The sequence below is a fragment of the Puma concolor genome, chromosome B4 (genome assembly GCF_028749965.1).
Source record: "Puma concolor isolate L17-30 chromosome B4, mPumCon1.1.hap2, whole genome shotgun sequence".
Taxonomy (NCBI): domain Eukaryota; kingdom Metazoa; phylum Chordata; class Mammalia; order Carnivora; family Felidae; genus Puma; species Puma concolor.
The window spans coordinates 106140826-106167571 of record NC_141673.1 but is presented as its reverse complement, the minus strand read 5'-3'; the positions used below and the strand labels follow the sequence as shown (position 1 = coordinate 106167571).

The 26746-nt window shown below is 37.6% G+C and overlaps 1 protein-coding gene across 29 annotated transcripts in view; it reads right to left on the bottom strand.

Moving 5' to 3' along the window:
* Window positions 1–26746, bottom strand: part of WNK1 (WNK lysine deficient protein kinase 1) — a 169919-nt gene that overhangs the window by 72119 nt on the left and 71054 nt on the right. For all 29 annotated transcript variants that reach the window (XM_086714374.1, XM_086714378.1, XM_086714377.1 and 26 more), the window contains exons 2-4: window positions 24699–24871; window positions 3990–4210; window positions 982–1139 (exon numbers count right to left, since the gene is read on the bottom strand). In XM_086714374.1, coding sequence (XP_086570500.1) covers window positions 982–1139; window positions 3990–4210; window positions 24699–24871 — 552 coding nt within the window. The remainder of the gene's footprint in view (window positions 1–981; window positions 1140–3989; window positions 4211–24698; window positions 24872–26746) is intronic.

Genomic DNA, 26746 nt, shown 5'->3' with positions numbered 1-26746 from the left:
CTACATTTCTCTTGCCCTACCCAGCCTGAGACAAAATAAAAGTAGGGGATAATAGTTACACATTAAGAGACATAACAGCGGCGCCTGGGTGGCTCAGTTGGTTGAGCGCATCTGACTTCGATTCAGGTCATGATCTCATGGTTTGTGGGTTCAAGCCCCACATCAGGCTCCGTGCTGACAGCTTGGAGCCTGCTTCGGATTCTGTGTCTCTATCTCTGCCCCTCCCCTGCTCACTCTCTCTCTTTCTCTCTCAAAAATTAATAAAAACATTAAAAAAAGAGAAACGTAACAGTAAAATATTTTCCGTGGATGTTGATGGGCGCTATTTTTTTTTTAATATATGAAATTTATTGTCAAATTGGTTTCCATACAACACCCAGGGCTCATCCCAAAAGATGCCCTCTTCAATACCCATCACCCACCCTCCCCTCCCCCCCACCCCGCCAACGGGCCCTATTTTAAACACTGACTATAAGCCGATATAACGGGAAATATTTTAATAGGTTAGGGTATTATTAGATGATCCAGAAATTACTGTTAGGCCTTAAACCCTGTGGTACTTATAAATGATTTAATAAATTCATAAATAAATTTTAAAACATTTAAGGAAAAGTCTGTGAACAAAGCAACTTAAGAGCACTACTTTTTAATTCAGATAAAACCTTTTATGGTGGGAAGGAATGAGAACTTAGATGAATAAACAGGGAGTTGAAAACTAGTAATGACAGTATGTTTAAATATAATATATCTCAAAACAAAAGTTTAAATGAAGGCAAGGAGGATCCAGAATATAGTGGTACTTTCTGATCTTTATTTTTGCTCTCACTAAATCAGAGAAATAAAATCTTTCAACTCCCTCTTCCCCCAACAACTGAGTGTGCTTTCTACCATTGTTTCCTTTTGCATGGTTCGATGTTATCCACCTTGGCATTCCTTTTCAGATGTGACTTAAGCTCAATAATCATTTAGGGGAAGACTTACACTGGTCACTCGACGGTAGATCTGCGCAGCATTTTGGCACTCTGAGTAAGGGTATTCAGATGTGGCCATCTCAAGCATGCACATCCCAAAAGCATAAACATCAACAGATTCATCATATTTTTCCTCATACATCTCAGGGGCCATGAACTCTGGGGTACCTTAAATTAAAAGAACAATTCAGATTTAATGTGAGCAGAAGCTACAGATGTTTCTCACCTGGGGGAAAAGCAGAGGGGTTGACCTGTGAGAGAGAAGAATGTGGAGGGAACGGAAGGGAAGAGAGAAGAGGAGGGAAGAGGGGAGGGAAGGGAATGGAAGGGGAGGGAAGGGAATGGAAGGAGAGGGAATGGAATGGAAGGAGAGGGAAGAGAGAGTAGAGTGGCAGGAGCAGGGAGGAGGAAGAAAATCTTAGTCTGTCCCACCAAGTATCTTATAGATCTTCTGCTGCATGGCCTTCATAAAAGAAACTGGAACAGGGTCAAGTGTCTGTTTACTGTTCCAAACGGATTACTGTTATACAATGTCAAAATAGAGACTTGGATATGAGATAAATTAATATAACTCATAATGAAAACAAATGGAAGGAAAAGGTAAGAGACTAGAAAGAAATAGAGATATAATGGCACCAGTAAGACAGGACAAGTTAAAAAAAGATCAAAATACTTGTCTGCCCTCTACTGTATGGTAGATGCAAGGATAATATTCACAGCTAATTTTTTGCCATTAACATTCCACCTGATCAGTTTCACTTTTTTAAGGCGACCTTGCAGTGAAAAATCTAATATTCAGTGTTTTTTAAAAGAATAAAGTGTAATTGTCAAAAAGGCCACTCTCCAGAGCCCCTTTCTTCACAGACTTACCATACCACCTGCAGTACACAAATAAGCCTACTGCATATAAAGAAATATAGTAAGGGACATTTTACAGGCAAAAACCAAACACACACAAATAGAGAACTTAAATACAGACTGAGTTATGAGCATAGCACGTGTGATTCCATAGACCAGGTTTTCTAATGTTTCCAAAGAAATTAATTCTGGGTACTTCAAATTATAGGATATTTCCAAGAACAGGCTTACACACAATGATTTAAGCAAAATAGGAAAAAAAAAACACCTCTCCCAGGTTAGAGATTTTTAAGGTGCTAAAAAGTCAAAGAAATAAATGTTTCCTTTTCCTATAACAAGACAAAAAAGGAAATTCAGCTTTAAATAACTTTCCCAATTCTTCTTGTTAATCTGTATTAAGAAAATTTAAAAACAGGGGTGCCTGGGTAGCTCAGTCGGTGAAGCATCCAGCTTCAGCTCAGGTCATGATCTCACGGTCCCGTGAGTTCAAGCCCCGTGTTGGGCTCTGTGCTGGCAGCTCAGAGCCTGGAGCCTGCTTCGAATTCTGTGTCTCCCTCTCTCTCTGCCCCTGCTCATGGCTCTGTCTCTCTCTGTCTCAATTAAAAAAAAAAAAAAAATCAAAAGAAATTAAAAAAAAAAATTTAAAAAACAGCATTCCTAATCCAAGTCACATAATATTCTATTTTTTTTTTAATGTTTACTTATTTTTGAGAGAGAAAGAGACTGACTGACTTAGTGTGAGCAGGGAAGGGGCAAAGAAAGAGGGAGACACAGACTCCAAAGCAGGCTCCAGGCTCTGAACTGTTAGCAGAGAGCCAGGCGTGGGGCTCTAATTCATGAACTGTGTGATCATGACCTCAGCTGAAGTCAGACACACTTAACTGACTGAGCCACCTGGGTACTCCTGTAAAGAGAACACTATTTGATAAGAATGTATACATTACTGGTGTTATATAGTTTTCTTATTAACACGTAAAATTCTAGCCCACTTAAAAATGAATGGTTTCCCTGTTGTTGCCATCTTTGAGAGGAAGAATAAATTATAGGTGATTTCAAGTGTTCAAACTGTCATGTCCTCTTCAGAGAGTGAAAGCTTACCAAAATAGTAAGCATTAAATTATTTTCCCAGCTGCAACTCTCTAACATGTAGTTGAAAGTCTGAAAGGACAGCCTTGTTCTTTAGATCAGTGATTCTTAACAAGAGGGGACAATTTTGTTACCAGGGGACATTTTGCAATGTCCTGAGACATTTTTGGTTTTAACAACTGGCTGGTGGGGTTGGGGGGGGGGAGATGAGTTTAAAGGGGGTGTGGTGTGCTCCTGGCATCATCCAAATAATCTTACAATGAACAAGAAAGCCCTTACAACAAAGAACTATCCAACCCCAAATACTACTAAGGTTGAAAAAAAGTCTCGTTTCAAATATATTTTTTTTTTTTTTTTTAATTTTTTTTTTCAACATTTATTTATTTTTGGGACAGAGAGAGACAGAGCATGAACGGGGGAGGGGCAGAGAGAGAGGGAGACACAGAATCGGAAACAGGCTCCAGGCTCCGAGCCATCAGCCCAGAGCCTGACGCGGGGCTCGAACTCACGGACCGCGAGATCGTGACCTGGCTGAAGTCGGACGCTTAACCGACTGTGCCACCCAGGTGCCCCTCAGATATATCTTCTGAAGCTAACTATAAGAAAATAATTGAGAAAACCAAGCTTTCAGAACTCTTATTTTCACATTTTAAAATAAAGTCTTAATAGGTAGATACTTTTGAATAATAATATATATCTAATACTTTTTTAAGAAACTAAACTGCATATAAATTCAGTTTCCTTTATAGGAAAGTAACTATATTTATTACATACATAATTATATAATACTAAGTATCAACAGGATAACCCAGTAAGATTGATAGTTACATAAGGTTTTATCAACAAAGTTCACGTTACTTCACATAATTTTACAAAACATCATTAGTCTTCCAGATGATTCTAGAAGCATACAGAGAACTCCACATCTCATAAGTAGAAACGATCACTTCCTGAGTTCAAGCTATGAATTTCTGAAAGTTTATTTCACATAATAAAAGCTCTGAGAGGGTCAAGTTTCTAAATAAAAGGAATATCAGAAACCCAGCTAGGATGCAAGGTACACCTGAAACATACCTATCACACTCTTGGCAAAAGAAGCCCGCTTCAGAGTTGCCAGACCTAGGTCTCCAATCTTGACTGAGCCTGTAGGGCCAGTGATAAAGATGTTGTCACACTTAAGATCTCGGTGAATAATAGGCGGAGTTCGGGTATGAAGAAACTGAAGTCCTTTTAGGATCTGACGGCACCAGCTTCTTAGAACTTTGATCTTCATCACCTTAAACCTTTTCAGATACCTAGAGAAGGCAAAGTATACCAAACAGGTTATCAATGATACGAGGTTGCTGCTTTGAAGAATTCCATTAAATTCTAACATATCTGAGATGGGAGTATCAAATTTACAATATTAAGATTCAGTAACCTTAAAGGTTAGTGATACTTTTAGCAAAGTTAAAGGGGAAAGGATGATAATAAGTGGTTGGTAAATGAATTCTAATAACAAAGCACAAAAAAATGAATTCCTTAAAATTGGGTCACTACTAAAATAACTTAAAAGTTAAGAGGTAGAAAAATAAACAACACATATAAAAATAAAAAATAAAAGTTAAGGGGTAGAGTTTGACTTCTGATAAATGGTGGAATAATTCTTACTAGATACAGATATAATTATAAACTGTAGTAAAAATATACAAAAAACAACTACCTCAAGGCTCTGGAGAGCAATCAAAATCTGGCATAAATTGGAAGGGAGTTCATATTAGGGAAAAAAGAAAGCACTGCTTGAGTTTCTATTTTCTAAATCTCCTCAGCTGAGGAAAGGCTCCTGCCTGACTCTGTAGGTCAGCTCAAATCTAAATAGAAGCCTATAGCCTTATTAGCTGAGGAATGGAGGACAGAGTTCAAGATGACCATAGCAGCTAGAACAGTGCTATCCAACAGAACTTTCTATCATGATAGTCTGCTTAATATAGTATTCACTAAATAAATGTGAATATACTTAAATATAAATTAATTAAAATTAAAAATTCTATTTTTCAGCTGCACTAGCCACATTTCAAGTGCTCAACAGCCACATGTGTCAAGTGGTTACCATTTGGATAGTACAGATATAAAACATTTTCATCACCACAGAGAGTTCCAGTGGACAGGACAGAGAAGTGTGATACTGAAGAGAAGCCCCAAATCCTGCATATTCATTCTGCCCAAATCTCTGGTTGACCTCTGAAATATGTATATGTGGAGCAGCAGATTGAAAGCAGCCCAGCTAATGCTAAATGAAGGGAACAGAGATTTCTGATGCTACTCACTGAGGGAAAGATAAAGTTTCTGGATTGGCTTTTTTTCTGAAAATATTCAGGAAAAGTATGAAGATATAAAAGATTACATTAGCCTCATGCTATCTTTAAAATACATATGGCTGGGGCGCCTGGGTGGCGCAGTCGGTTAAGCATCCGACTTCAGCCAGGTCACGATCTTGCGGTCCTTGAGTTCGAGCCCCGCGTCAGGCTCTGGGCTGATGGCTCAGAGCCTGGAGCCTGTTTCCGATTCTGTGTCTCCCTCTCTCTCTGCCCCTCCCCCGTTCATGCTCTGTCTCTCTCTGTCCCAAAAATAAACGTTGAAAAAAAAAAAGAAAATTAAAAAAAAAAATACATATGGCTAATTAAAGGACAATTTATAACACTGTATTATAGGTTCTATAGAATATGTGAATATAGCATACATAAAAATTATATAGCATAAAAAACAAGTATTAGGGATAATTGAAACTTTACCTGTGTAAGGTTCCTTTACTTTACATGAAATTGTACAGTATCAACCCAAAGTTTATTGTGAAAAGTTACAGATATAAACACAATCTCCACAGCAACTGTTTTAAAACACACACACACACACACACACACACACACACACACACACAGGTTTTAACTAAAAAGCTAATACAGGAACTAAAATGAAATTCTACTTCACTTGGATGAGGTAATCAAAGAAATCTAATGGTGAAAGTTGGTTTTATAGTTTAAACAAATATTGAAACATAGTTACCTCTGGAGGGTGAGGAAGGGCTACCTAGGAAGAGCCATAAGAGCATTTACTAAGATAATAAGAATGTTCTATAACTTAATAGTTTTTACTGCATGAGTGAATGCTTTTGTCAAAACTCACAGAATGATACCACTGTTACACTTTTCACTGTACTCAAATTTCACTGTAAGGAAAAACAAAGCATATAAATACAGTATGAGAACTCTAATGAAATGAGCACTTAAGTGTTTACATGTGAAATATTACTGATGCAACAACTTATTCTGGAATGAACAAAATTAAGATAGGGGAATAATCAGATGGACATATGTGGTAAAGTAAATACGGCAAGTTAATAAACTACAGAATCTAGGGAGTGAATATGTGTGTTCATTGTGTAATTCTTTCAACTTTTCTGTATAACTGAAAAATTGTTTAATAAAATTTTGGGGATAAGTTGAGTCTGTATCATTTATAAAATGATCAAGTATATAAAATATAATAGGTAACTATATCTTAACCTTGTATCTCTTAACTTCATTAAATTTGTTTAGAATCACTGGAATTTTCTATGTAAACAATTACATAATCTGCAATCAAGGGCAATGGTATTATTTCTTCCTTTCCAATCTTTATGCCCGTAATACTAGTTTTCCCTATATTTATGCTTTATTGCAGTGGGTGGGCCTCTAAAACCACAGTGAATGTAAGTGGTTAAAAAAAGCATTCTTGCTTTGTTCCTCATCTCAGGGGAAACAGTTAAGCTCAACATTAGCTATAGGCTTTTTGGTGGAAGTTGTTTCTCAGTTTGAAGAAGTTCCCCACTATTCCTAGTTTGAATAAGAGTTTTTAGCCACAGATAGATACTGAATTGTCAAATACTTTTACACATATTTTGAAATGATCATATGAATTTTCTCCTTTATTCTGTTAATGTGGTGAATAACATTGATTAATTCAATGTTAAACCAACTTTGTGATACCCTCTTTGATTTTGATATATTGGATTGCTGGATCCAATTTGCTATTATTTTGTAAAGGATCTTTGCATTGATATTCATGAAGGAGATTGCTCTTTAAAAATTTCTTTTTCAAGGGAGCCTGGGTGACTCAGTCGTTTAGTGACCAACTGCGGCTCAGGTCATGATCTCACGGTTCCTGAGTATAAGCCCTGCATCCAGCTCTATGCTGTCAGCGCAGTGGCCACTTCCCACTTCAGATCCTCTGTCTCCCTCTCTCTCTGGCCCTCCCCCGTACACTCAGTCTCTCAAAAATAAGTAAACATTTGAAAAAAAAATTAGAAAAAAATTTCTTTTCCTATGTATCAAGTTTTTGAGAAAATTCAACACAGTGGATTTCCCATTTTAAGACAAAATGCACATAATATATACCATTTAACTAATTAATTATTTGAGAGAGAATGCACGTCCGAGTCGGGTAAAGGGGAAGAGGGACACAGAGTATCTTTTTTTAAAAATATTTTTTAAATGTTTCTTTTTTGAGAGGGGGGGCAGAGATAGAGGGAGACAAAGAATCTGAAGCCAGAGCCAGGCTCTGAGCTGTTAGAACAGAGGCTGATGCAGGGCTGGAACTCACCAACAGCAAGATCATGACCAGAGCTAAAGTCAGATGCTTAACTGACTGAGCTGCCTAGGCTCCCTTAAGAGGGAGAATATCTTTTTTTTTTTTTTTTTAATTTTTATTTATTTTTCAGACAGACAGACAGACAGACAGACAGAGACAGACACAGAGTGCAAGTGGGGGAGGGACAGAGAGAGAGGGAAACACAGAATCTGAAGCAGGCTCCAGGCTCTGGGCTGTCAGCACAGAGCCCGACCCGAGGCTTGAACCCACAAACCATGAGACTGTGACCTGAGCCAATGCCCAACTGACTGAACCACCCAGGTGCCCCAAGAGAGAGTATCTTAAGCAGGCTCCACACTCAGTGCAGATCCCGTGACCCTGGATCATGACCTGAGAAGAAATCAAGAGTCAGACACTCAACTGACTGAGCCACCCAGACACCCCAATATTTACCATTTTACAGTGATACTAAGTAATTCATACTATTAGAAAATCATCACCACCATCTATCTCCAGAACTCTCTTCATCTTAAAAACTGAAACTTTATACCCATTAAACAGTAATTCCCAAAAACCTTCTCCATTTGGGCTCTGGCAACTCTCATTCCACTTTGTGTTTCTATGAATTTGACTACTCTAGGTAACTCATAAAGTGAAATCAAACAGTATATCTGTATGTGACTTTCTGTGACTGGCTTATTTCACGTCACACAACGCCCTCAAGGTTCACTTGTATTACAGCATATGTTAGAACTTCCTTACCATTTAAGGCTAAAAAATATTCCACTGTACATATATACCACATTTTGATTATCCATTCTTTCCTTAATGGACCCTTGGGCTGCTTCTACCTTTTAGCTACTGTGAATAATGCTGCTATAAATATGAGTATACAAATATCTCTTTGAGACTCTGCTTTCATTCTTTTAGGTATAAACCCACAAGTGAAAGTGTTAGATCTTATGGTAATTAAGTAGAAATATTATTGACATATAACATTATATTTATCTCAGATGTACAACATGATTGATTTCAAGATGATTGGTATATACTGCAAAATGGTCACCACGATAAGTCTAGTTAACATCTATCACCACACAGATATTTTTTCTTATGAGAACTTTTAAGATTTACTCTTAGCAACTTTCAAATACATAATAGAGCATTATTAACTATAGTCACTATGCTGTACATTACATCCCCAAAACTTATTTTATAACTAAAAGCTTGTACCTTTTGACCACCGTCACCCATTATACACATTCCACTTCCATCCTTGCACCTATGGCAATCACCACTCTGTTCTCTGTATTTATGAGTTTGGTTTTTGTTGTTGGGTATTTTATTTTTCATTTTTCTTAGATTCACACAGAAGTGAGATCATACAGTATTTGTCTTTCTCTGACTTCTTTAACTTAGCATAATGCTTTCCAAGTCCATCCACAATGTTACAAATGGCAAAATTTTCTTTTTTATGGATGAATAATATAATAATCTATTGTATATACAGATTGTGTACATACATGCATACACACACACCACCTCTTCTTTATCCATTCATCCATTGATGGACACTTAGGTTACTTCCATGGCTTGGCTGCTGTAAATAAAGCTGTTATGAGCACGGGGTACATATATCTTTTCTTCTTTTTTTTTTTTTATTTTTTTTTTCAACGTTTATTTATTTTTGGGACAGAGAGAGACAGAGCATGAACGGGGGAGGGGCAGAGAGAGAGGGAGACACAGAATCGGAAACAGGCTCCAGGCTCGGAGCCATCAGCCCAGAGCCTGACGCGGGGCTCGAACTCACGGACCGCGAGATCGTGACCTGGCTGAAGTCGGTCGCTTAACCGACTGCGCCACCCAGGCGCCCCTACATATATCTTTTCAAATTAGTGTCTTCATTTTCTTCAGATAAATACCCAGAAGTCAAACTGCTGGATCATATGGTAGTTCTATTTTTAAATTTTTGAGGAACCCCATACTGTTTTCCATAATGGCTACATCAATTTATATGTCTACCAACAATGCACAATGGTTCCCTTTTCTCCACATTCTTGCCAACACTTGTTTTGTCTTTTTGATACTAGCCATTCTAACAGGTATGAATCAGGTGGTATCTCATTGTGATTTTGATTTGTGTTTCCCTAATAACTAGTGGTGGTGAGCATCTTTTTCATGTGTTTCTTGGCCAATTTGTATATCTTTTTTAGTGAAATGTCTATCCAGGTCCTTTGCCCATTTTTTTTCTTTGCCCATTTTTGAATAGGATTGTTTGCTGTGTTTAATGTTGTCGAGTTTTAAGAATTCTCTGTATATTCTAGACATTAATCCCTTTTGAGTTAAATGATTTGCAAATATCTTCTTCTATTCTGTGAATTCTCTTTTTACTCTATCGATAATATCAATGTACAGAAATTTTTAATTTTCATGAAGTTCAATTTTAAACATACTGGATTTTAGGGATGCCTGGGTGGCTCAGTTGGCTGAACATCCAACTTCAGCTCAGGTCATGATCTTGAGGTTGGTGAGTTTGAGTCCCACGTCAGGCTTTGTACTGACAGCGTGGAGCCTGGAGTCTGCTTCGGATTCTGTGTCTCCCTCTCTCTCTACCCCTCCCCCACTAGTGCCATCTCTCATTCTCTCTCTCGCTCTCTCTTTAAAAAATAAACATTAAAATTTTTTTTAAACATTCTGGATTTTAAAACCTTCGATATGGCATACATTTCAGGCAATGTTAATAACCAAGTCACTTCCACTTCTAGTGGAGACTATTAAGTTTTCTTTTTACATTTAATTCAATCAACATATACATATAATTAAAATAAAACTACACATATACAGTAAAATTACACATACACAGTAAAACCTTGGTTTGTGAGTATATTTTGTTCTGGAAACATGCTGGTAGTCCAAAGCACTTGTGTATAAAGCTAACTTCAAGAACCACTGGATCAGTTGTGATCAAGCATCACATACAACTCGTATTACAAGACATCAGTTGCTTCTCAAGTTAAAATTTATTAGAAATGTTTGCTCGTCTTGCAGAACACTCGCAGAACAAGTTACTCACAATCCAAGGTTTTACTGTACTTTAAGTCACTTTTTGTTTTTAGAAACCTTTCTACAGAAATAAATAAGGACATAGGTATACACATGATTACCGCAGCACTATTTGAAAGGGAAGATTGTGGACAAGAAGAGATCCAATTTTCCCATACAACTATAAACGGGACATTTCTAAACCCAGAAAAGCTAAATATGACAATGAGAAGTGGTGCTAAAGCTAGGGATATTAGTTAAGTACCACCTTAACCAATAAGAAAAAAGTGACAACCAAATATCATCAGTGCAGAAGATTGACTGACTGACTGAATAAAGGCTCACCCTGATAAAAGAATCTCCAAGTCCTTCATTATGGCTGACGCATGCCCAATCACCTTGAAGAGAAGCCTAGCAGTTGAAAAGTCCTGCCCTCATAACCATAGCTCCTAATCAGCTTTTCAAAGCTGAATTATTTAATATAAACTGACAACCAACTCATGGTTAAATAGGGTTAATTATGGTATCCATCCTAAAAAATTGGAAGACTAAATACTAAGAACAATGGCTGCTAAATACTAGAGTACAGGAAATTTTAGCTCAACAGAGAATACCAATAAAGACATTATTAAAAAGACCCAAGCAGAAGTCTGAAAAATGAAATAACTGAAATGAAAAATTCACTAAAAGGTTTCAACAACAGATAGAACAAGCAGAAGAAAGAACATGCAAACCTGAAAATATGTCAATTGAAATTATGTAGTCTGAGGAGCAGAAAGAAAAGAAAAACAAAGAAAACTCAATAGAGCCTAAGAGTCCTGTGGGATACCACCAAGCTGATCAACATACATAATTGGAGCCCCAAATAAGAAAGGAGAAAGAGTATTTGATAAAATAATGGCCACACACTTTCTAAATTTGCTAAAACACATGATTCTACCTAAGAAGCTCAACAAACTCCATGAATGATACAGAGATTCACACTGATATATTACACTCAACCTGCTGAAAGCCAAAGACAGAGAGAATCTTGAAAGCAAGAGAGAAGCAACTCATCATGATCAAGAGATCCTCAACAAGACTATCATCCAACTTATCAGCAGAAACTATGGAGGCTAGAAAGCAGAAGAATGACATATTTAAAGTGCTGAAAGGGGTTTTCCAACCATCAACCAAGAATTTTGTATCTAGCACAAGTATCCTTCAAAAATGAAGGCAATATTAAGACATGCCCAGATAAATAAAAGCTGGGGTGCCTGTTGTGAGAACACCTGCTCTACAGGAAATGCAAAGCAAGTTCTTGAGGCTAAAGCAAAAGGGCACTGGACAGTAACTTGAAGCTTTAGGAAGAAATAAAATCTCTGGTAAAGGTAAATACATCGCTAAATATAAAAACCAGTATTAACATATTTTTGGTTTGTAACTCCTTTGTTCATTTCCTACATGATTTAAAAGGCGAACACATAAATCACTAATTATAAATCTGAATTAATGGGAACACAATGAATAAAGATGCAATTTGCATCTTTGCAAAATCTACAAAAACACAAAAGAGGTGCACAGCTGTATAGGAGCAAAGATTCTGAAGCTACTGAAGCTAAGTTGGTAACATTTCAAACAAGACTGTTTGTGGTGTTCATTGTAATTCCTAAGGTAACCACTAGAAAATATCTAAAAAACACGTACAAAGGAAATGAGAAGAGTATTAAAATGGTACAATAAAAAAAATCAATTAATAAAAACAGCAACAGAGACAAGGAACAAAAAAGGTATTAAAATATACCAAAAAATTAGCAAAATTGCTTCCTTATCACTAATTCCTTCAAGTATAAATGGACTGAATTTTCTAATCAAAAGACAGAGATGGCACAATGGAGATATACGATTCAACCATATGCTGTCTCAACAGACTCACTTTAGATTCAAAGACCCACCCAGAAAATGAAAGGACAGAAAAAGATATTCCATGCAAACAGTAACCAAAAGAGTGAGGTGGCAATGTTAGTATCAGATAAAATAGACAAAATAAAAAACTGATACAGGAGATAAAGAATATTATATATTGATAAAAGGTCAATTTCTCAAGAAGATTATAACAATTATAAACATAATACACAAACAGAGCTCCTAAATACACCAAGCAAATATAGACAGAACTGAAAGGAGGAGTACACAGTTCTATATAGCAATAGTTGGAGACTTCAATAGCCTACTTTCAAAAACAGGTAAAGCATCTAGACAGAAGACCATTAAGGCGGTAAAGGACTTGAACAACACTATAAAACCACCTAGACATAACAGAAACATATGGAACATGACACCCAACAACAGCTGAATATATATTCTTCTCAAGAACACATGGAACATTCCCTCAAGAAACCTCCCAACAAAGGAAAGTCCAGGACTACATGGTTTCATTGTTGAGTTCTACCAAACATTTAAAGGAAAAAGGCTAATCCTTCTCAAACTCTTCCAAAAAGTAGAAAAGGAGGAAACACTTAAGTCATTCAATGAGGCCAGTACAGCCCTGATAGCAAAGACACCACAAGAAAACTACATGCCAATATCTCTTATGAATATAGATGCAAAAGTCATCAAGAAAACATCACCTAACTGAATCCAACAGCACAGTAAAAGGATTATACACCATGACCACATGGAATTTATCCATGTGCAATTTATCCATGAAATGGAAGTATCTCTCAATTTTAGAAAAAAATCAGTCAGCATGATATACTTCATTAATAGAACAAAGGGGGAAAAAAAACTATGATCATCTCAACTTAGGCAGAAAAAGCATTAGACAAAATCCAGTATCTTTCTATGATAAAAATACTCAGACTAGGAATAAGGAGAAAACATGACAGAACAATTATGAAAAACCCAAAGCTTATATCATACTTAATGGTGAAACACTGAAAGCTTTCCCAGTAAGATTAGGAATAAGACAAGGATAACCACTGTTACTCAACATTGTACTAGAAATTCTAGCCAGAGCAATTAAGCAAGATAAAGAAATAAAAGTATTCAAATTAGAAGGGAAGTAAAACTATTATTTATAGATGCCAACATCCTATATATAGAAAATCCCAAAGAACGAACACACATACTCTCGCCCCCAACCCACACAACTAGAGTTAATAACAGAATTCATCAAAGTTGCAAGAGTGCAAGATCAACATGCACAAATGAGTTGTGTTCTATATACCAACAATTAACAACCTATACAGGAAATTAAAAAAACAATTTCATTTGCAACAGCATCCAAAAGAATAAAATACCTAGGCATAAATTTAACCAACAAAGCAAAGGACTTAAACATTGGAAACTAGAAAAAAAACCATTGAAAAACTAAATAAAATGTAAAAATATCTCATGTTCATGGGTTGGAAAACTTAATATAGTTAATGACAATACTACCCAAAGTGGCCTACAGATTCAACGTATCTATAACTGTATTTGACAATCAAAATTCTATCAGCCTTTTTGCAGAAATGGAAAAATAATTCTCAAGTTCACATGGAATTGCAAGGGGCCCCAAATAGCCAAAACAATATTGAAAAAGTGGAACAAAATTGGAGAACTCACACTTCTGAATTTGAAAACATATTACAAAAGCTACAGTAATCAAAACAGTGTGATACTGTTATAGGGACAGATATGTAGACCAAAAGAATAGCATCAAGAGTCCAGAAATAAACCCATAGTTCAAGGATTTTTGACAGGAGTACAAGGCCATTCAATAGGGAAAGAATAGTCTCTTCAACAAAATGGTGCTAGATAACTGGACATCCCTGTGCAATAGAATTAAGTTGGATCCCACACTGCACGCAAAAATTTACTTAAAATTAAAACTACAACCTAAATATAAGAGACAAACCTGTAGACGTTTTAGAAAAAAACTTAGGGATAAATCTGCATGACCCTGGTTTTGGCAACAGATTCTTAGATAGAACACCAAAAGTACAAACAAGAAAAAACAAGTAAGTTGGACTTCATCAACATTAACTTTGTATGTCACAGGACATTATCAAGGAAGTAAAAATATAACCTATAGAATGGGAGACAATATTTGCAAATCATGTACTGAGAAAGGTTTAGCTTACAGAATAAAGAACTCTTACAACTCAACAATAAAAAAAAAAAATTAAAAATGGGCAAAGGACTTGAATAGACATTTGTCCAAAGATAAATAGCCAACATGCACATGACAAGATGCTCAATAGATACCATGTCACACCTGGTAGGATGGCTATGAAAATACATATATACATACATACATACATACATACATACATACATACAAACATACAAAACACAAGTGTTGGCAAGGATATGGACAAACTGAAACTCTTATACATTGTTGGTGGGAATGTGAAACAGTTCAGCTGCTGTGAAAAATCGTTTGGTGGTTCCTTAAAAAATTAAACATAGAATTCCATGACTCAGCAATTCCACTTGTAGTCATACACCCAAAAGAAATGAAAACATATACTCAAAAACTTATACACACATGTTTTATAGCAGTATTATTCACGATAGCCAAAGGTGGAAACAGATCAAATGGATAAACAAATTTGTGGTATATCCATGAAACAAAATGTTATGTAGTCATAAAAAGGAATAAAATACTGATACATGCTACATCACGAACCTTGAAAACATTATGCTAAGTTAAAGAAGCCAAACACAAAAGACCCCGTTATTTTATGATTCCATTTATATGACATATCTTGATCAGATAAAACCAGAGACAGAAAGCAGTCAGTGGTTGCCAAGGGCTGGAGTAATGGGTAATCATGTTAATGGGTTTTAGTTTTGCAGGTTTGAAGAGTGCTGGTGAATGGCTGCACAGCAATGTGAATGTACTTAACATTACTGAACTGTACATTTAAAAATGATTAAGATGGGGGGGCGCGCCTGGATGGCTCAGTTGGTTAAGCATCCAACTCTTGATTTTGGCTCAGGCCATGATCCCAGGGTCTTGGGATCAAGCAGTGCATCAGGCTCACAGTGGAGCATGAGCCTGCTTGGGATATTCTCTCTCTCCTGCTCTCTCTGCTCCTCCCCTGCTCATTCTCTCCCCCCCACCAAAACTAAATGAATAAACTTAAAAAAAAAGAGAACCCCAAGCAGCCTCTGTGCTGTCAGCACAGAGCCTGACACAGGGCTTGAACCCATGAAATATGAGATCATAACCTGGGCTGAATTCAAGAGCTGGACACTCAACCAACTAAGCTACCCAGGCATTCCAATGATTTATTCTTATTTCTAGAAGTCTTTGGATCTTTTCTAATTATGCCTGAACTTTCTTTTCTTTCTTTTTTTAAAGTAATCTCTATGCCCAACATGGGACTCAAATTCATAATCCCAAGAGATTAAGAGTTGCGTGCTCTACTGACAGAGCCAACCAGGTGCCCCTGCCTGAACTTTTTTGATGTAGTTATATTCCTTCACTATGGTTTCTAATCATTATGGTTTCTCTCCTTTTATCACTTTATATACTTGTATATACTTACATATACCTTTAGTGACATCTTTTTTTTTTTTATTTATATATGAAATTTATTGTCAAATTGGTTTCCATACAACACCCAGTGCTCATCCCAAAAGGTGCCCTCCTCAATACCCATCACCCACCCTCTCCTCCCTCCCACCCCCCATCAACCCTTAGTTTGTTCTCAGTTCTCAACAGTCTCTTATGCTTTGGCTCTCTCCCACTCTAACCTCTTTTTTTTTTTTTTTCCTTCCCCTCCCCCATGGGTTCCTGTTAAGTTTCTCAGGATCCACTTAAGAGTGAAACCATATGGTATCTGTCTTTCTCTGTATGGCTTATTTCACTTAGCATCACACTCTCCAGTTCCATCCACGTTGCTACAAAAGGCCATATTTCATTTTTTCTCATTGCCACGTAGTATTCCATTGTGTATATAAACCACAATTTCTTTATCCATTCATCAGTTGATGGACATTTAGGCTCTTTCCATAATTTGGCTATTGTTGAGAGTGCTGCTATGAACATTGGGGTACAAGTGCCCCTATGCATCAGTACTCCTGTGTCCCTTGGATAAATTCCTAGCAGTGCTATTGCTGGGTCATAGGGTAGGTCTATTTTTAATTTTCTGAGGAAACTCCACACTGCTTTCCAGAGCGGCTGCACCAATTTGCATTCCCACCAACAGTGCAAGAGGGTTCCCGTTTCTCCACATCTTCTCCAGCATCTATAGTCTCCTGATTTGTTCATTTTGGCCACTCTGACTGGCGTGAGGTGATACCTGAGTGTGGTTTTGATTTGTATTTCCCTGATAAGGAGCGACGCTGAACATCTTTTCATGTGCCTGTTGGCCATCCGGATGTCTTCTTTAGAGAAGTGTCTATTCATGTTTTCTGCCCATTTCTTCACTGGGTTATTTGCTTTTCGGGTGTGGAGTTTGGTGAGCTCTTTATAGATTTTGGATACTAGCCCTTTGTCCGATATGTCATTTGCAAATATCTTTTCCCATTCCGTTGGTTGCCTTTTAGTTTTGTTGGTTGTTTCCTTTGCTGTGCAGAAGCTTTTTATCTTCATAAGGTCCCAGTAATTCACTTTTGCTTTTAATTCCCTTGCCTTTGGGGATGTGTCGAGTAAGAGATTGCTACGGCTGAGGTCAGAGAGGTCTTTTCCTGCTTTCTCCTCTAAGGTTTTGATGGTTTCCTGTCTCACATTCAGGTCCTTGATCCATTTTGAGTTTATTTCTGTGAATGGTGTGAGAAAGTGGTCTAGTTTCAACCTTCTGCATGTTGCTGTCCAGTTCTCCCAGCACCATTTGTTAAAGAGACTGTCTTTTTTCCATTGGATGTTCTTTCCTGCTTTGTCAAAGATGAGTTGGCCATACGTTTGTGGGTCTAGTTCTGGGGTTTCTATTCTATTCCATTGGTCTATGTGTCTGTTTTTGTGCCAATACCATGCTGTCTTGATGATGACAGCTTTGTAGTAGAGGCTAAAGTCTGGGATTGTGATGCCTCCTGCTTTGGTCTTCTTCAAAATTACTTTGGCTATTCGGGGCCTTTTGTGGTTCCATATGAATTTTAGGATTGCTTGTTCTAGTTTCGAGAAGAATGCTGGTGCAATTTTGATTGGGATTGCATTGAATGTGTAGATAGCTTTGGGTAGTATTGACATTTTGACAATATTTATTCTTCCAATCCATGAGCAGGGAATGTCTTTCCATTTCTTTAAATCTTCTTCAATTACCTTCATAAGCTTTCTATAGTTTTCAGCATACAGATCCTTTACATCTTTGGTTAGATTTATTCCTAGGTATTTTATGCTTCTTGGTGCAATTGTGAATGGGATCCGTTTCTTTATTTGTCTTTCTGTTGCTTCATTGTTAGTGTATAAGAATGCAACTGATTTCTGTACATTGATTTTGTATCCTGCAACTTGGCTGAATTCATGGATCAGTTCTAGCAGACTTTTGGTGGAGTCTATCGGATTTTCCATGTATAATATCATGTCATCTGCAAAAAGCGAAAGCTTGACTTCATCTTTGCCAATTTTGATGCCTTTGATTTCCTTTTGTTGTCTGATTGCTGATGCTAGAACTTCCAGCACTATGTTAAACAACAGCGGTGAGAGTGGGCATCCCTGTCGTGTTCCTGATCTCAGGGAAAAAGCTCTCAGTTTTTCCCCGTTGAGGATGATGTTAGCTGTGGGCTTTTCATAAATGGCTTTTATGATCTTTAAGTATGTTCCTTCTATCCCGACTTTCTCAAGGGTTTTTATTAAGAAAGGGTGCTGGATTTTGTCAAAGGCCTTTTCTGCATCGATTGACAGGATCATATGGTTTTTCTCTTTTTTTTTGTTAATGTGATGTATCACGTTGATTGATTTGCGAATGTTGAACCAGCCCTGCATCCCAGGAATGAATCCCACTTGATCATGGTGAATAATTCTTTTTATATGCCGTTGAATTCGATTTGCTAGTATCTTATTGAGAATTTTTGCATCCATATTCATCAGGGATATTGGCCTGTAGTTCTCTTTTTTTACTGGGTCTCTGTCTGGTTTAGGAATCAAAGTAATACTGGCTTCATAGAATGAGTCTGGAAGTTTTCCTTCCCTTTCTATTTCTTGGAATAGCTTTAGAAGGATAGGTATTATCTCTGCTTTAAACGTCTGGTAGAACTCCCCTGGGAAGCCATCTGGTCCTGGACTCTTATTTGTTGGGAGATTTTTGATAACCGATTCAATTTCTTCGCTGGTGATGGGTCTGTTCAAGCTTTCTATTTCCTCCTGATTGAGTTTTGGAAGAGTGTGGGTGTTCAGGAATTTGTCCATTTCTTCCAGGTTGTCCAATTTGTTGGCATATAATTTTTCATAGTATTCCCTGATAATTGTTTGTATCTCTGAGGGATTGGTTGTAATAATTCCATTTTCATTCATGATTTTATCTATTTGGGTCATCTCCCTTTTCTTTTTGAGAAGCCTGGCTAGAGGTTTGTCAATTTTGTTTATTTTTTCAAAAAACCAACTCTTGGTTTCGTTTATCTGCTCTACAGTTTTTTTAGATTCTATATTGTTTATTTCTGCTCTGATCTTTATTATTTCTCTTCTTCTGCTGGGTTTAGGCTGCCTTTGCTGTTCTGCTTCTATTTCCTTTAGGTGTGCTGTTAGATTTTGTATTTGGGATTTTTCTTGTTTCTTGAGATAGGCCTGGATTGCAATGTATTTTCCTCTCAGGACTGCCTTCGCTGCGTCCCAGAGCATTTGGATTGTTGTATTTTCATTTTCGTTTGTTTCCATATATTTTTTAATTTCTTCTCGAATTGCCTGGTTGACCCACTCATTCGTTAGTAGGGTGTTCTTTAACCTCCATGCTTTTGGAGGTTTTCCAGACTTTTTTCTGTGGTTGATTTCAAGCTTCATAGCATTGTGGTCTGAAAGTATGCATGGTATGATTTCAATTCTTGTAAACTTATGAAGGGCTGTTTTGTGACCGAGTATATGATCTATCTTGGAGAATGTTCCATGTGCACTCGAGAAGAAAGTATATTCTGTTGCTTTGGGATGCAGAGTTCTAAATATATCTGTCAAGTCCATCTGATCCAATGTCTCATTCAGGGCCCTTGTTTCTTTATTGACCGTGTGTCTAGATGATCTATCCATTTCTGTAAGTGGGGTGTTAAAGTCCCCTGCAATTACCACATTCTTATCAATAAGGTTGCTTATGTTTATGAGTAATTGTTTTATATATTTGGGCGCTCCGGTATTCGGCGCATAGACATTTATAATTGTTAGCTCTTCCTGATGGATAGACCCTGTCACTATTATATAATGTCCTTCTTCATCTCTTGTTACAGCCTTTAATTTAAAGTCTAGTTTGTCTGATATAAGTATGGCTACTCCAGCTTTCTTTTGGCTTCCAGTAGCATGATGAATAGTTCTCCATCCCCTCACTCTCAATCTAAAGGTGTCCTCAGGTCTAAAATGAGTCTCTTGTAGACAGCAAATAGATGGGTCTTGTTTTTTTATCCATTCTGATACCCTATGTCTTTTGGTTGGCGCATTTAATCCATTTACATTCAGTGTTATTATAGAAAGATGTGGGTTTAGAGTCATTGTGATGTCTGTATGTTTTATGCTTGTAGTGATGTCTCTGGTACTTTGTCTCACAGGGTCCCCCTTAGGATCTCTTGTAGGGCTGGTTTAGTGGTGACAAATTCCTTCAGTTTCTGTTTGTTTGGGAAGACCTTTATCTCTCCTTCTATTCTAAATGACAGACTTGCTGGATAAAGGATTCTCGGCTGCATATTTTTTCTGTCTAGCACACTGAAAATCTCGTGCCAATTCTTTCTGGCCTGCCAAGTTTCAAAAGAGAGATCAGTCACGAGTCTTATAGGTCTCCCTTTATATGTGAGGGCACGTTTACCCCTTGCTGCTTTCAGAATTTTCTCTTTATCCTTGTATTTTGCCAGTTTCACTATGATATGTCGTGCAGAAGATCGATTCAAGTTACGTCTGAAGGGAGTTCTCTGCGCCTCTTGGATTTCAATGCCTTTTTCCTTCCCCACTTCAGGGAAGTTCTCAGCTATTATTTCTTCAAGTACCCCTTCAGCACCTTTCCCTCTCTCTTCCTCCTCTGGGATACCAATTATGCGTAGATTATTTCTTTTTAGTGTATCACTTAGTTCTCTAATTTTCCCCTCGTACTCCTGGATTTTTTTATCTCTCTTTTTCTCAGCTTCCTCTTTTTCCATAATTTTATCTTCTAGTTCACCTATTCTCTCCTCTGCCTCTTCAATCTGAGCCGTGGCGGTTTCCATTTTGTTATGCATTTCGTTTAAAGCGTTTTTCAGCTCCTCGTGACTGTTCCTTAGTCCCTTGATCTCTGTAGCAAGAGATTCTCTGCTGTCAGCTATACTGTTTTCAAGCCCAGCGATTAATTTTATGACTATTATTCTAAATTCACTTTCTGTTATATTATTTAAATCCTTTTTGATCAGCTCATTAGCTGTTGTTATTTCCTGGAGATTCTTCTGAGGGGAATTCTTCCGGTTGGTCATTTTGGATAGTCCCTGGCGTGGTGAGGACCTGCAGGGCACTTCCCCTGTGCTGTGGTGTATAACTGGAGTTAGTAGGCGGAGCCGCAGTCAGACCTGATGTCTGCCCCCAGCCCACCGCTGTGTCCACAGTCAGACTGGTGTGTTTCTTCTCTTCCCCTCTCCTAGGGGCGGGATTCACTGTGGGGTGGGGTGGCCTGTCTGGGCTACTTGCACACTGCCAGGCTTGTGATGCTGGGGATCTGGCGTCTTAGCTGGGGTGGGTAGGCAAGGTGCACGGGGGCAGGAGGGGCAGGCTTAGCTCGCTTCTCCTTAGGTGATCCACTTCAGGAGGGGCCCTGTGGCAGCGGGAGGGAGTCAGATCCGCTGCCGGAGGTTTGGCTTCGCAGAAGCGCAGAGTTGGGTGTTTGCGCGGAGCAAGCAAGTTCCCTGGCAGGAACTGGTTCTCTTTGGGATTTTGGCTGGGGGATGGGCGGGGGAGATGGCGCTGGCGAGCGCCTTTGTTCCCCCCCAAACTGAGCTCTGTTGTCCGGGGGCTCAGCAGCTCTCCTTCCCTTTGTCCTCCAGCCTTCCCGCTTTCTGAGCAGAGCTGTTAACTTATGACCTCCCAGACGCTAAGTCGCGCTTGCTGTCGGAACACAGTCCGTCAGGCCCCTCCGCTTTTTGCAAGCCAGACTCGGGGGCTCTGCTTGGCCGGCGAGCCGCCCCTCCGCCCCGGCTCCCTCCCGCCAGTCCGTGGAGCGCGCACCGCCTCGCCGCCCTTCCTACCCTCTTCCGTGGGCCTCTCGTCTGTGCTTGGCTCCGGCGACTCCCTTCTGCTAATCCTCTGGCGGTTTTCTGGGTTATTTAGGCAGGTGTAGGTGGAATCTATGTGATCAGCAGGACGCGCGGTGAGCCCAGCGTCCTCCTACGCCGCCATCTTCCTGACAAGTCCCCATCTTTTTGTACTTATAAGCTTATTTTGTATTCACTTTCAGAGTTGTCAATAGCATCTTTAATTCCAATGTTATTTTCCAGTTGTATCTGATCATCATATTACTGTGTGTGATTTGTAATTTGTGAGGTCACCTTCACTGGGGGCTGTTTTATCCACGTACATAATGACCAATGAAATGCTGAAAATGTCCTTCGGAGTTTTCATTGGATTCTGGACCAATTAGAATCTTCATTCCTTGATTTGTGATCCCTGCACCAAGCTGGTAGTCTACATTTATATTATAGAGCCATCTACACATGACCTAAACTGAGATTTCTGGTTTTTTTCATAGGGACTCCCCCTCTTATCCTAAGTGCTGGGCAGAGGGCAAAATTCCTTGTAGCTTTCACTGGCTGGGGTGAAGAGTTCTCCCTTTTAATTAATAATTCAGGTTTTTGACACAAGCTAAGTTCAAGTTCCCCTCTCTACTGAGTTCTAAGGCCTTTTGTCCTGGCATGGACAATAAAACTCTTGGTATCCAAACCTCAAGCCCTATATATGATGTGAAAACCCAACAGACTGCCAAAACATTGGTTACTGTTTAGGTCTTTAGTTACCTTCACTTGTCCTTTCATCTGGAGGTCACTCTTTCTTTCTTTAAAAACTTGGGTATGTACTGAAAAAGCTTTTATTATATTCCACATTTTAGTTTGTTGATGGTGGGGGGGGGGGTGGAATTCCAAAGAAGCTTAGTCTATGTTACCCAAAGCCTTTCAATAAACTTTTTAAAACAAATAAACTGTTATAGAGTACTCCTGTAGGGTATGCCTGACAGACTACTGACAGTCCATTAATATGTCCAAAGTGGTGAAAAGAATCTCAAGATGAAGATATACACACAAACTACTACTACCACACAATTTCCCTCAATTCATTCAAATACTTACCAAGTTTAAAGCATAGTGCTAGGGAGCACAGTCTAGTGAAAGAAAAAGACATCTGGATAACAAGAAGCTTGGATGACTAGGGTAAAGATGTTGCCATAAATACTTGAGAAGCTGGGTGTGGAAACTAGAATTTGCTAGGGGGAAATAATTTGTTGGCTTTTCAGTGTGTTAATCTTAAGCATCCAAGAACACATGCAAGTGACTACATTCAGGAAATATAAAACTATGTTTCAAAGACCTGTGATGAATCAGCTCAGTAGTATTAAGTAAAGAAAAGTAGTCAGAAATTAATACATACTAAAGAGACAATTAAAAAAAATCTGTATCTGGGGCACCTGGGTGGCTCAGTCAGTTAAGCGTCCAACTCTTAGTTTCAGCTCAAGTCATGATCTCATGGTTTATGAGTTTGAGCCCCACTTCGGGCTCTGTGCACTGACAGCATGCTGACAGCATGGAGCTTGCTTGGGATTCTCTCTCTCTGCCCCTCCCTGGCTTGCTCTCCCTCTCTCCCTCTCTCTCAAGATAAATAAACTTAAACAAACAAACAAAAAAAGACACTTAAAAAAAATCCAATTCCTTCACAATAAAAAAATTTAAACCATATAATTTATACTACAGTTTACCCTTGAATAATATAGGTTTGAACATTGCAGGTCTACTTATATGCAGATTTTTACAGTATAGCACTGTAAATGTATTTTCTCATAATTTTATTTTCTCTAGCTTATTTTATTATAAGAATACAGTAAAGAAGGGGTGCTTGGGTGGCTCAGTTGGTTAAGCGTCTGACTTCGGTTCAGGTCACAATTTCACAGTTCATGAGTTCGAGCCCCACACTGGGCTGTCAGCATGGAGCCCACTTTGGATCCTCTGTCCCCTTCTCTCTCTGCCCCTCCCCTGCTTGTGCTCTCTCTCAAAAATAAACATAAAAAAAAAGAATATAGTAAATAATACATATCATATACGAATATGTGTTAATCAACTGTTTATGTTATCAGTAAGGCTTCCAGTAAGCTGGAACAGTAGGCCATTAAGTAATTGTTTGGAGGATTCAAAAGTTATACTCAGATTTTCAACTACATGGAGGGTGAGTACCCCTAATTTCCATGCTGTTCAAGGGTCGTTTGTACTTTCCTCTCTGAGTGAGGAAAACACCTGTGATTCCCAAAGGCTAAACTCCAACTCTTTAAAACTCTGTAATAGGGAACAAGAAATTTCTGCATTTGACCTGTTTTCCTGAAAGAAATGATGAGTCTAGCTGTTTGGGCATTAATTTCTAATACTATAACAAATGAAACTAGTGATAACTGCTACAGCACAATTTGCATTTGACATAATAGTTGCAGATATGCAGCAAAAACTGTACAAGGTGATAAAAATAAATGGAGAAGTCCTCTCAATAAGCTTCAACCTCATTTTAACCACTAGAGGGCTACCTTGCCATTTGATTTCGCAATCCCTTAGCCATTCAACTTTAGAACCCCAAATCAACAGGGTTTAAAATAACTAGGTTTATTCTGTAATAACTTCTCATTTTAATATTACTACTGAATAATTATCAAATCATTTTATACACCAGAGGACTTTGTGGGCAAGAAAATGTGCTAATAACAGTTGGAAGGATTGTTCCCTCCATGGTACACTGGGTGACAAAAAGCAGGACTGATAAAATAGGAAAATTCAAGTTCTTTCGTACTTCTTGGTCAATTTTGATAATATTGATAGACTTACGTTTTAAGTGTTCCAGATGTCATTAGTTCAGTCACCAAAACAATGCACTTCTTCCCTTTTACTGTGGACTCCCAGGAATCATAGAATCGAACAATATTGGGATGCTGAAGGCCCTTTAACATTTCTGCCTCTTCTTTAAATCTCTGCCTCTCAGACTTTGTTAATTTTCGATCCTAAAATCAAGAACCAGAACAGAACGTGGTTTAAAATAACAAAACACGAAGTCACACAGTTAAATTCAAATGCTGTTAGGAGTACACTATCATGATGAGTACTGAGAAAGGTATAATTGTTGAATCATACAGCACACCTGAAACTAATATAGCACTATGTTAATTATACTTGGATAAAAATAAAATAGTTCAAATGGAAAAACACACAAAAATAATTTTAAATGCTAAATGTGTACTAAATTATGATGATCAATACTGTTTCAAACAGGAACACTACAGTTGCTAAAGACCAATAATTTCTTTAGCCTTTCAGCAGTATGACAACAGGCTAAAGTATCTTTAAGAAAACTAGATTATAATGTCATGCTTGAGATTACTTCAGCATCTTTATTGTTAATGTATGCCTCAGAGATGGTCTCATTTTGTAGGTGCAGTTAACTTACCACTTCTAAAATAAGTCATTTATTGCTAGATATGCAACTTAACAATATGGTATGAGATTTTGGAGGTAAAAAGATCTAAATATAAATTCTAGTTCTGTCTTTGCTTTGATCAGAATTTTCTTTATGAATATATTAATCTACTAGGTATGCTTTATCACGTTTAAAGTACCTGGCACTATGTAAGTTAATTCACTTCTCTGAGATGAACTAGGGAAAAACAATTTGTTGATCTTCCCTTGACAAAATCCCAAATAAACAAACTCTGAATTATTCCATATATTAAAACTGAAACTATCTCTGCCATATTAATATTCTATCAAAACATGCAATACATATTTTAACAAAATATTCCAGGCATACAATAATGTGTCCATCACATAAATAAACATTCTAGATATAATTAAAGTCTCCTATGTAACTAGATTGTCCTTCCCCGTCACTATTCCTTACCCTTTAATAACCACTAGCCTGAATTTGGACATACCATTCCCAAATGGGTATTTACACTTTGTGTTAAAATGTTAAAATTTCATAAAATGATGTTACAGAGTATGTTTTCTTTGAAAGCTTGTTTTCATTCAGTATTGAGATCACCCGTGATGATACACAAGGAGACTACAAGATATCTACCATATTATTGTAACTTGGCTTTGTTCATTATCACTGTTACAGTTACTCACTATCTAAATATATCACAATTTATATAATCTCCTATTGATTAATCTTTAGACTCTTCCCCATTTTTTGCTACTCAATACTGCAGTGGTGTTACAGTATTAATCTCCCTGGACATACATTAAAGTGTGTGTCTAGGACACAGGTTCTTAACTTATTACAAAGCTACAGCAATCAAAAAAGTGTGGTACTGGCATAAGGACAGATGTATAGACCAAAGGAATAGTGTTGACAGTCCAGAAATAAGCCCATACATCAATTATGAATATATATACCTGAAAGCACTCAGCAATCCTTGTGATTTTTGTCACCAATAGCCCTAGATATTTTGATATCATGTAACAGTGGTTATAGATTATCTCAAAATACCATTTACATCAATCAAATTACTTTGAAATTGACAGCTATTAGATCTTTCAGTTGCTCTTATTAGTATGCACTAATAATGCATACTACATCACATATTTAAAAATTTTTGTAACTATTTCAGTATAATCAGTTTCCATTTTAATCCTATGTATTTTATTATACAGACTTAAAACATTATTCTAGCTTTCAAAAGAGATCTGAGGCACAAAAAAAAATACTATTAGGATATATGTCTAGAATTAATCATAAGAAATAGGCACCTTCAATTTTCATAGGTATCAACAAATTGTTTTTCAAGGGGACTGTACCAAATATACTCTCTTAATAGCATTGTATGAAGGTTTCTGCTGCACAAGGTCACCAGCAATTGGTATTATCAGACATTAAT